The sequence below is a fragment of the Trichechus manatus genome, unplaced genomic scaffold (genome assembly GCF_000243295.1).
Source record: "Trichechus manatus latirostris isolate Lorelei unplaced genomic scaffold, TriManLat1.0 scaffold00003, whole genome shotgun sequence".
NCBI classification, from domain to species: domain Eukaryota; kingdom Metazoa; phylum Chordata; class Mammalia; order Sirenia; family Trichechidae; genus Trichechus; species Trichechus manatus.
In genome coordinates, this window is record NW_004443939.1 from 1,744,896 (window position 1) to 1,756,376 (window position 11,481).

An 11,481-nucleotide genomic window follows, 5' to 3' on the forward strand; every position below is an offset into this window, starting at 1 on the left:
GCCATCTAAGATACTCCACTGGTCTCATCCCTTCGGGAGCAAGGGAGAACGAAGAGAACAGGATACAAGGAAAAAATTAGTCCAAAGAACTAACGGACCACAGCTACCAAGACCTCCACCAGACTGAGTCCAGTACAGCTAGATGGTGCCTGGCTAACACCGCTGACTGCTCTGACTGGGATCACAACAGAGAGCTCTGGACAGAGCTGGAGAAGGATGTGGAACAAAATTCTAACACACACAAAAAAGACCAGATTTACTGGCCTGACAGAGACTAGAGAAACCCTGAGACTATGGCCCCTGGACACCCTTTTAGCTCAGTGTTGAAGTCACTCCCAAGGTTCACCGTTCAGCCGGGGATTGGGCAGCCCAATAAAACAAAATGGGACTAATGAGGCACAGCAGTCCAGGGACAAGGACTATAAGGCAGGAGGGGACAGGAAAGCTGGTAAAAGGGAACCCAATGTTGAGTAAGGACAGTGATGACATGTAGTGGGGTTCTTAACCATTGTCATAGGGCAATATGTGTACTAACTGTTTAATGAGAAATTATTTTGTTCTGTAAACCTTCATTTAAAGTGAGAATAGCAGCATAACTGGAAGAATGTAATCAATGTCACTGAATTGTACATGTAGAAATTTTTGAAATGGTGTATCTTTGGCTCTGTATACTTTCACTAAAAAAAAAAAAAAGAGGTCCTCCAAGGATGAGAAGGGAGCATGTTGACATGTCGCAGGGTTGTTAACCAATATCATAAAACAGTATGTGTACTGACTGTTTAATGAGAAAATATTTGTTCTGTAAACCTTCACCTGAAGTACAATAAGAAAATAAAAAAAGAGATTGACTTAAGGCACAATCTAATCTTGTAGACTGATTTCTGCTTCATTAACATAACTGCCCCTAATCCTGCCTTATTAACATCATAGAGGCAGGATTTACAACACAGAGGAAAATCACATCAGATGACAAAAAGCTGAACAGTCACATAATACTGGGAATCATGGCCAAGCCAAGCTGACACAATTTTGGGGGGATACAATTCAATCCATAATATTCCACCCTTTGGCCCCCCAATATTCATGTCCTTGCCACATATAAAACATTTGATTCACCCCATATATCACAGCATTAACTCCAAGTCCAAAAATGCAAAATTTCCTCTTCAGCTGTGAAATCTAGAATATAAGTTATCTGCTTCCAAAGTACAATGATGGAACAGGCACAAAGTAGATATTTCCATTACAAATGGGAAAAATTGGAGGGAAAGAAGGGGTAAGAGGCACCAGGCAAGTCAGCAGAATGCATTACATTAGCGTCAAGCCTTGAAAATAATCCTCTGTACTCTGAGACCATTTAGACAGTGGTCCCATCCTCCAGACTCTAGGTATTGGCCACACTCTCCAGATTGAGTGGTGGTCCCTTGGCCCTGGTCTTCAGCTCTGCTTTCCAGGCCCACTGGAATGACAACCTGCTCCTTCGCCCTTGGGAAGCCCCATTTGCTAGTCCATCTGAGTGACGACTCCACCCTTTTGAGACTGAGGCAGTTTTGCTTCCTGTGTTCCTTGTCTCTTCATATTCTGCTTCCTGGTTCCTTGCCCTCTCAGCCCCTCAGACCTTACCGCCTGCGTCTGCCCTGCTGGGGCAAGTGTTCCAAAGCTCTTTAGTTCCACTGATAAGTGCCTGGAAGCACCTCACTATGCCAGTAAACTTTGGCCAGAAGGCACTCCGCTCTCTTGCTCCATGAATCGGCAAGCCTAGCTCCACCGATAAGTGCCCAGAGGCACCCCCCCTCCCCTATCAGGAAGCCTCCTATGCAAAGACACTCAGCTCTCCTGTTCCGTGGGTCGCCTCCCGTGCTGTCTTGCGCTGGTCTCCTGGTTCTGCTGCTACTGCTTCTCTGCTGCTTACATTCCTCTTCTGCAGCAGTTTCTCTGCTGCTGCTGCTTTGCTGTCTGCACTGTTTCCAGTGTATCAGCTTTACTTCCTTCTGCGTCCTCACCAGAATTGCCTTTGATGTTCATAATTCCACCAACAGTCTCTTCAAGGCAATCTTAAAATCTAAAACTCTTCCAGCTTGTATCCATTCAGCTTCAAAACTGCTACCGCACTCTCTCAGTACCAAATTCTGTCTTAGTTATCTAGTGCTGCTGTAACAGAAATACCACAAGCAGGTGGCTTTAACAAAGAGAAGTTTATTCTCTCACAGTCTAGGAGGCTAGAAATCCAAATTCAGGGTGCCAGCTCCAGGGGAGAGCTTTGTCTGTCAGCTCTGGGGGAAGGTGCTTGTCATCAGTCTTCCCTGGTTGAGGAGTTTCTCAGTGCAGGGACCTTGGGTCCAAGGATGTGCTATTCTTCTGGCTCTTATTTCTTGGTGATTTAAGGTCCCCTTATCTCTCTGCTCACTTCTCTCTTTTATATCTCAAAAAAGATTGAGTTAAAACATGACCTAATCTTTTAGACTGAGTTCTGCCTCATTAACATAACTGCTTCTAATCCTACCTCATTAGCGTCATAGAGGCAGGATTTACAACACATAGGAAAAGCACATTAGATGACAAAAAGGTGGATAATCACACAATACTGGGAATCGTGGCCTAGCCAAGTTGACAAAAAATTTTGGGGGGACACAATTCAATCCATAACAGTGTTGTATTATATTGACTTATTTTTTGTATTTTGAACCTTTTGCTTTCCTAGGATAAATCCCACTTGATCATGGTATATAATCTTTTTAATATGCTGCTGGATTCAGTTTGCTAGAATTTTGTTTAAGATTTTCATGGCTATATTCATAAGGAATATTGGTGTGTATTCTTGTGATATCTTTGTCTGGTTTTGGAATTAGGGTAATACTGGACTCACGGAAGAGGTGGGAAGTGTTCTCTCTTCTGTTTTTTGAATGATTTTTTGGAGGATTGGTGTTAATACTTTAAACGCTTGGTAGAATTCACCAGGGAAACTGGGCCTAGGCTTTTCTTTGTGGAAAGTTTTTTGATTACTAATTAAATCTATTTGTTGTAGGTCTATTTATATTTTCTATTTCTTCTTGAATCAGTTTCAGTAGTTTGTATCTTCCTTTATAGAAAGTTGTCCATATCCTCTAGTTTATCTCATTTGTTGGCGCATAGTATTCCCTTATAATCCTTTTTATATCCGTAAATTTGGTAATAATGCCCTCTCTTTCATTCCTGATTTTAGTTAGTTGATTCTTCTTGTGCTTTTCTTTCTAGCTGAAGGGTTTGTCAACTTTGTTGATCTTTTCAAGGAATCAATTTTCGGCTTTGTTGATTTCCTCTATTTTTCTATTGTCTTATTCATTTTCACCCTTAGCTTTATGGTTTCGTTCCTTCTGTTTGCTTTGGGTTTAATTTGCTCTTTTATTGTTTTAAGGTGAAAGATTAGGTTATCAATTTGAGATCTTAGGTTATTGATTTCCCTCTGAGCTGCTTTAGCTGTATTCCATAAGTTTTAGTATGTTGTGTTTTTGTTTATTGCCGTGTTTTATAATTTCCCTTGTGATTTCTTCTAATTTTATTCCATTGTCGTCAGAGAACGCACTTGTATGAATTCAGCTGTTTTAAATTTGTTGAGAATTATTTTACAGCCTAACTTATGGTCTATTTTGAAGACTGTTCCCTGTACACTTGAGAAGAATGTGTATTCTGTAGTTTTTGGGTGGAGGATTCTATCAGTATCCATTAGGTCTAGTTGGTTTATGGTGTTGTTCAAGTCTTCCATTTCCTTGTTGATATTGTTTCTAGTTGTTTTATCCATTATTGAAAGGGAGGTATTGAAGTCTCCAACTACTATTTTTGAATTATCTATTTCTCCCTTCAGTTCTGTGAATTTTTGCTTCACAGAATTGTTTTGCAGCTCTGTGTATGCATACATTCTTATAATTATTATTTCTTCTTGATGGATTGACTCTTACATTATTATTAAATGTCTTTTGTCGCTAACAACAATTTTAGTGGTAAGTTTATATTATGTGATATTAGTATAGCCTCTCTAGCTCTCCTTTCATTATTGTTTGCATGGTATATCATTTTCCATCCTTTTACTTTAAGCCTATGTGTGTCTTTGAATCTAAAGCATGTCTCTTATAGGCAACATATGGTTGAATCATATATTTTTTAATCTATCAATTGTTGCCTTTTGCTTGGAGTGTTTAATTCATTTAATGTGTTTACTGTGGTGAGGTAGGATGTATGTCTGCCATTTTGCTATTTGTTTTTATATATCTTAGCTCTTTTTGTTCCTCTGTTCCTCCATTATTATATTCTTTTTGTGAAATGGGTATTATCTAGTATACCATTTTAATTCCTTTATCATTTCTTTTTCTATTTTTTTAATTTTTTTAGTGGTTGTCCTGGAAAATACAATTAACATTTTAACTTATAACAGTCTAGTTAAGACTAATACCAACTTAATTTTAATAGTGTATAAAAGCTTTTGCTCCTCTATAGCTCCATTCCTTCCCCCCATCCTTTGTGCTATTATGTCATACAAATTGCATCTTTATACATTATAAGCCCATCAACAGTTTTATAATTATTGCTTTATACAGTTGTCTTTTAAATCAGATAGAAGAAAACAAGAGTTACAAACAAAACACACTATCTTTTTTATTTACCTATGTGGTTACCTTTACCTGTGCTTTTTACTTCTTCATGTAGATTTAGTTTACCGTCTAACGTCATTTCATTTCAGCCTTAAGGATGCCTTTTATTACTTCTTGTAGAGCATGTCTGCTAGTGATAAATCAGTTTTTATTTAACTGGAAATATCGTAATTTCTCCTCTATTTTTGAAGGATAATTTTGCTGGATATTGAATTCATGGTTGACGGTCATTTTTTTTTTTTCTTTCAGCATTTCGGATATGCCTTTCTAGTGCTTCTGACTTCCAAGGTTTCTGATGAGAAATCATCTGTTTATCTCATTAAGAATCCCTTTTATGTGAGGAGTAGCTTCCCGCACATTGCTTTCAAGATTCTTTCTTTGTCTTTGATTTTTGACAGTTTTATTATGATGTGTCTAGGTGTGGATGTTTTTGCATTTATCTGACATTATAATACAAAACAAGAAATTAATTGAGCTTCCTGGATGGGTTTAATATTTTTCATAAAATTTGGGAAATTTTCAGCCATTATTTCTTCGGATATTCTTTCTGTCCATTTTCCTCTCTCTCTTCTCCTTCTGGGACTCCCCATTATGCATATGTTGGTTTGTTTGATGGTGTCCTACAGGTTTCTGAAGTTTGTGCATTTTTCTTCATTCTTTTCCTTCTGTTCCTCAAACGAGATAATCTTAATTGATTTCATCTTCAAGTGTGTTGATTCTGTTTTCTGCCAGCTCTGATTTGATGTTGAGCTCCTCAAGTTAATTTTTCATTTAAGTTATACTTTCAACTCTATAATTTCTGTTTGTTTCTTTGTTGTAAATTTCTATCTCTATTTGGTAAGACGTTCACATACTTTCTTTTAGTTTTTTAGATGTGGTTTCTTTTAGTTCTTTGAACATATTTATAATAGCTGATTTAAAATCTTTGTCAACTAAGTCCAATGTCTGAGCTTCCTCAGGGACCATTTCTATTGGTGATTTTTTTCCCCTGTGTATATTCCATACTTTTCTATTTCTTTGCATATCTCCTAATCTTTTGTTGAAATCTGGACATTTTAATAATATAACTTGACAACTTTAGAAGTCAGATTCCCCCTTTCCCCAGGATTTGTTGTTGTTGCTCCTGTTGGTTTGTTTAGTGATTTTCCTGAACTAATTCCCTTAGTCTGTATTCTTTGTGTGGCCAATGAAGTGTCTGGTAGGTTAGCTTAGTGATCAACTAATGATTCTACAGAGAAATGTCTTAATAAGTCTCCCAGCCTTTGCTGAGGCACTCTGTGCATTTTGGAGTATCTCTTTAGTGCTCCAGCAGGCAGTTTATAACTGTGCCTTAGGCTTCACTTCCTCCTTGTACAGAGCATCAAAGTCAGCCAGTGGCGAGATATTAGGGCCTTCTCAGCTCTTTCCTGGCATGCACACTAGTGCTGCATATATGTGTGGCCTTCTTGGTTCCTAGGACTATGTCAGAGTTTCTCAAAGTCCTCTATGTTAACTATTTTTCTCTAACTTTTTCTTTAAAATTTTTTGTCAACTTCTTGTTTGCCGCAGCTGTTATTGCCACCTCAGGCAGGTGTAACCTTAAACAGTTGCCGTTGATTGTTTTTGACAAATGCCCCAGGGAGCAGACTGTCTGCAGTGAATGAACTCTGAGTCAAGTCAAGACAAGCTTGTGAGTAGGAATTTCCAGGGGATTGTCAGACAGATCAAATAATGACAGTTCTCTGGAGATGGAACTTTTGGGGAACACCAAACCTATTCTATACCCCTTCACCCCTCAATTATTGGTAAGCTACTAGTTTTCATGGCTACCATGTTTGTGAGGCTATTGGATTTTAAGGGTGCTGTGGAGCTGGGAAAAGGGGAATGGGAATAAGGCAAGTTAAAATGTTGTATAAGTCACTGTTCTTAACAAGATTCAGCTGATTTTCTTGAGTAAATACTCCTCAGATTATTGTAAGCCTTTGGTTAATTTCCAGAGTTCTTAAAAAGTTGATTTTGAATTTTTTTGCCAGTATTCTTATTGCTTTTATGGAGGAGTGATTTTTAGAATCCGTTTTGAAAGTACTTATCTTCCTCATTTGTCATTAATATTTTAAAAATCTTAGACATGTAACACAACTTCTTGTCTTCTGTTATTTCTTTTGAAAAATATTATCTGTCTTAGTCTTTTTGATTAGTAGATGTTTATTTGGTGCTTATTATGATATAGCAAAAAAGCACATATTGATGAATTCATTTTTGTCTTTATACTTCATATGTTGATTCATCTTTTTCTTATTCAGCATTTATTGAGCATTACTCTGTTCCATCAACTCTACTGGTTACTGGGGAAGAGACATAGGGCATGATCCCTGTTTCAGGGAGCTCTCAGTTTACTGGAGAAGATTAAGAAAAACTCAACAGTTATAAGAAAGCATAATATATGTTACAATAGAAATATTTACATGAGGCTGTGGAAGTTTCATCTTTGCATATATATCCTCAGGATCTGGCACACCATCATTTCTCACTTGAAATATTGCAGTAGCATCATCATCATCACATTATTATTATTATTGTTTTTGACCCCTCCATTATATGCTGTCATTGTACCCTCTTTTCCATTCACAGGTTTTATCAGAGAATTTGTATATTTGTAACTATGTATTTATTTTTGTATTTGTTTAATCTATGTCTGACTAGAATATGATCTCTTTGAAGAGAAAATCTGTGTCTTTTTGCCCAGAGTATGTCCTCATAGTAAATATTATATGAATTATTATATACATTATGTATACAAATATTTTTATAATTATAAATTAAATGTTATATAAATTATATGTATATAAATAATAAATATTCATAAATGTATTCATCAGTGAATAGAAAGCACTCAGGCAAAATATATATTAATCTGAAGTTACCTGAGAGGGTGCCCAAATCTACCATGCAGCAGTACTTCAACAACTGTGAAGGAGTAGTACATGTTAGTCAGACAGATGAAAAGGGGTGGGATATTCTAGGGTAGCAATAGTAATAGTAATATGTGGAAAGGCCCAGAAGCGTGAGAAAACAAGATTTAGGAGAGTAGTTCTCATACTTTTTGGTTTTAGTACCTTGTTACACCCTTAAAAATTATCAAGGACCCCAAAGAATTTTTTAGGTAATGTAGGTTATATCTATCAATATTTACTATATATATAAAAACCAAACCTGTTGCCGTTGAGTCAATTCCGACTCACATTGACCCTATAGGACAGAGTAGAACTGCCCCATAGGGTTTCCAAGGAGCAGCTGGTGGATTCAAACCGCCAGCCTTTTTTGTTAGCAGCCAAGCTCTTAACCAGTTTAGAAATTAAAAACATTTATTTATTTAAAAATAAAAAATAATAAACCCATTACATGTTAATCTAAATAACATCTTTTATGGAAAATAATTATATTTTCCAAAACAAAAAAGATGAAAAAAGTGGCATTATTTTATATTTTTGCAAATTCCCTTACTGTTTGGCTTAATCAAAGACAGCAGTTGGCTTCCCGTGTTTACTTTTTCATTCAGTCTTTTGTAATACGTTGTAATAGTTGAAGTCTGTATAATGAAAATCTGGCCTCATTCAGATATATAGTTGGAAAAAAGAGGATTATTTTAATAGCCTTTAAGGTAATTGTGGATATTCTTCTTTAATATTACACTTTAGATTAATGTGTTAGTTGCAATATCAAACCAGAAAACACACCAATGAATGTTAATTATTATATTAAAATCCACTGGTCTACCTTGCATCCTGAATATATCTTTTACCTGTGTATGCTTCTGTAACATCATGCATTGGTCATTTGGAAAATATGACAATACATTTCATTATACAATATAAAAAAATATTTATTATCAACACCAGTCTCATCAGAAAAGTCCTTGAGTATTGAGAAGTTGTCAGGGCTCAAGGTGGTGGACACGATTATCTAAAATTCTATATTTTTGCTTGAAAGCTGGAATTTTGTCATTGACTACAAATACTGTCAGTTGGTTTCCTTGAAGTGAGAGGCTCACTTTGTTCATTTTCAAGAAAATGTCAGCCTAATACCCAAGTCTGAATAACCATAGTTATTCAAGAGTAGAGGTTAATTAACTTGCCCAAGATCACATAGCTAGTAAGTAGCAGAGCTAGTACTAGAGACTGTGTCTTTCTGATTCTATTATGCCTTATTTCCCCGTGTCTAAATTATTTAGGACTTACCAGAGCATGTTCTTACAATAGTGTATTGTGGTATTTTTCCTAGAGAGCATGAATGGTTTAAACAAGATTTGCCCAGTTACTTATTTCCTGAAGACCCCTCCTATGATGCTAACGTCATTGATGATGAGGCTGTGAAAGAAGTGTGTGAAAAATTTGAGTGTACAGAATCAGAAGTAATGAACAGTTTATATAGTGGTGACCCTCAAGACCAGCTTGCAGTGGCTTATCATCTTATCATTGACAATCGGAGAATAATGAACCAAGCCAGTGAGTTCTACCTCGCCTCTAGTCCCCCAACTAGTTCTTTTATGGATGATAGTGCCATGCATATTCCCCCAGGACTGAAACCTCATCCAGAAAGGATGCCACCTCTTATAGCAGACAGCCCCAAAGCAAGATGTCCATTGGATGCACTGAACACGACGAAACCCAAACCTTTAGCTGTGAAAAAAGCCAAGTGGCATCTTGGAATTCGAAGTCAAAGCAAACCGTATGACATTATGGCTGAAGTTTACCGAGCTATGAAGCAGCTGGATTTTGAGTGGAAGGTAGGACATTGTAGTGCATTAAGATAATTTGTAGAAACCATTTATCGTATATAGTGAGCTGTTGAACTGCTGAGTTGAGTATTAAGGTCAGTAAAAAGTTGTTTTTAATTTAGATATAAATTTAGTGGTCTTGATACTTCTGGCTGATGAATCCCATTATTTCTAATAATACACTGTGTTCATTCAAAACAAAAGAAATGAACCTCTATAAGCATGAAAAGCTGATGATGTTGTGGACCTACCTATTTTGAATTGTAAAATAGCATTCCTGGCCAAGAAACAGTAACCAGCTTGAAATCACCTGACAAAATAGCCCATGCAGCATCACAACAAAAAGTCCCGAGTCTTCACAGATAGTGTGCTTTCATGTTCTCTCTTTTTTAAATGCAGTTTGTTTGTTTGCTTGTTTTTTTGGTGACTGTGACAGCTAGTAGTCAATACAGAGTATACCAACAGCACATGTTTATTCAGTCAGTAACTACTTTTCTCTAGACTGAGAAAAACTCTTATTTGACTGGTGCTTTTATCCTTAGTTATGGCATATTTTCCTTACTCTCAGCTCACATTTTACTTTTAAAAAAAAATTAGTAGTTAATTTCAATTCTATTTGAATATATGTGGGAGGGAAAGCATTTTTTCATTTCAGATGCCTCCTTCCCTCTTGTTCCTTTTTTGTGGACTATGAAATTTATTTTGAACTAACTTGTTATATGTTTTGAAAACCCAGAATTATCATCTATACTACAGTTTTCTCAATAAATACCTACTTCACAGCATTATTGTGATACATAAATTTTGTGACAGTACCTGTTACAGTGCCTGATATAAGCCATTAATGTTAGTTCCACTTTATTCCTTCTACTCCATATTTATTAGGTGAAGGTGTCCAAGCAGAGGCTGGACAACCAAAATTATTATTGATGTTTTAGAGTAGATGTATATCTGGAATGAATGTTATTAGACTGTATATAATCTCTAAATTTCCTTTAGATTTTAATTGCTATACACTAAAAGTGCTATAGTATTTGGGGATTAAACAAATACTAGAGTAAACTGTTGTTGGTTACCATTGAGCCAGCCCCCGACTCATGGCGACCCCGTGCACAACAGAATGAAACACTATCTTAGTCCTGCGCCATCTCCATGATCAGTTGCAGACTGGATTGTTGTGATTCGGGTTTTCACTGGCTGATTTTTGGAAGTAGATCACCAGGCCTTTCTTCCTACTCCATCTTAGTCTAGAAGTTCTTCTGAAACCTGTTCCGCATCATAGCAACTCACAAAACTCCACTGACGGTGGTAGCTGCACATGAGGTGCATTTGTGGGGAGCTGAACCCAGATCTCCCACAACGGAAGGTGAGAATTCTACCACTGAACCATCAATGCCTCCAAAGTAAACTACCTATTTTAAAAAAAAAAAATCATTTAGGAATTCCTTCCCTACTCCCAACCCTATCAGTTATTTGTTTTTTACATTCTTTGCAATAAGAAAGGAAGCATTTTGTAGTTTGGTATTTTTATTGTTTTTTCCTAAAAGAGGATTTCTCATTTTAGGTGGTGAATACATATCATCTTCGGGTAAGAAGAAAGAATCCAGTGACTGGCAATTATGTGAAAATGAGCTTACAGCTTTACCTGGTTGACAACAGAAGCTATCTTTTGGATTTTAAAAGCATTGATGGTAAGAAGCTATGCAGGCATGAGGTTCGAAAAGATAAACCTTGGCACCAGTTGACAAGATATTAAAATCATTTCAAAGGCATGGTGGGTCTTCTATCCTAGTTTTTAAGTAATCTAGATTTAACCAAAATATAAGTGAAATGAAAAGAACTGAAGACATGGGGAATATAATTTACTCAAAAGAAGTGCTTCCTTGGCATAAAAAAGTCATTTGAGTGTTGACGGCAGAGAAAAAATAAGGAACAACAGGAAAGCAATTTTTATCTACAATTGGCTGATGTTTTCAGGCTCTTTGTACCATTTCTCCACTCATATTCTCTTACTGTTAGCATTGTAATACCTGAACTTCCTCCTTTGTCAGTATTCCTCATCTCAGTGGCCCAAAGTGACGAAATAGACTAGTCCTGGAA

The 11,481-nt window shown here is 36.5% G+C and overlaps 1 protein-coding gene across 4 annotated transcripts in view; it reads left to right on the plus strand.

The window, feature by feature from the left end:
• The window catches only part of PRKAA2 (protein kinase AMP-activated catalytic subunit alpha 2), a 103,035-nt gene that overhangs the window by 83,599 nt on the left and 7,955 nt on the right, over positions 1 to 11,481 (plus strand). For all 4 annotated transcript variants that reach the window (XM_004368985.2, XM_023730511.1, XM_023730507.1 and 1 more), the window contains 2 exons: positions 8,886 to 9,390; positions 10,946 to 11,072. In XM_004368985.2, the coding sequence (XP_004369042.1) occupies positions 8,886 to 9,390; positions 10,946 to 11,072 (632 nt within the window). The remainder of the gene's footprint in view (positions 1 to 8,885; positions 9,391 to 10,945; positions 11,073 to 11,481) is intronic.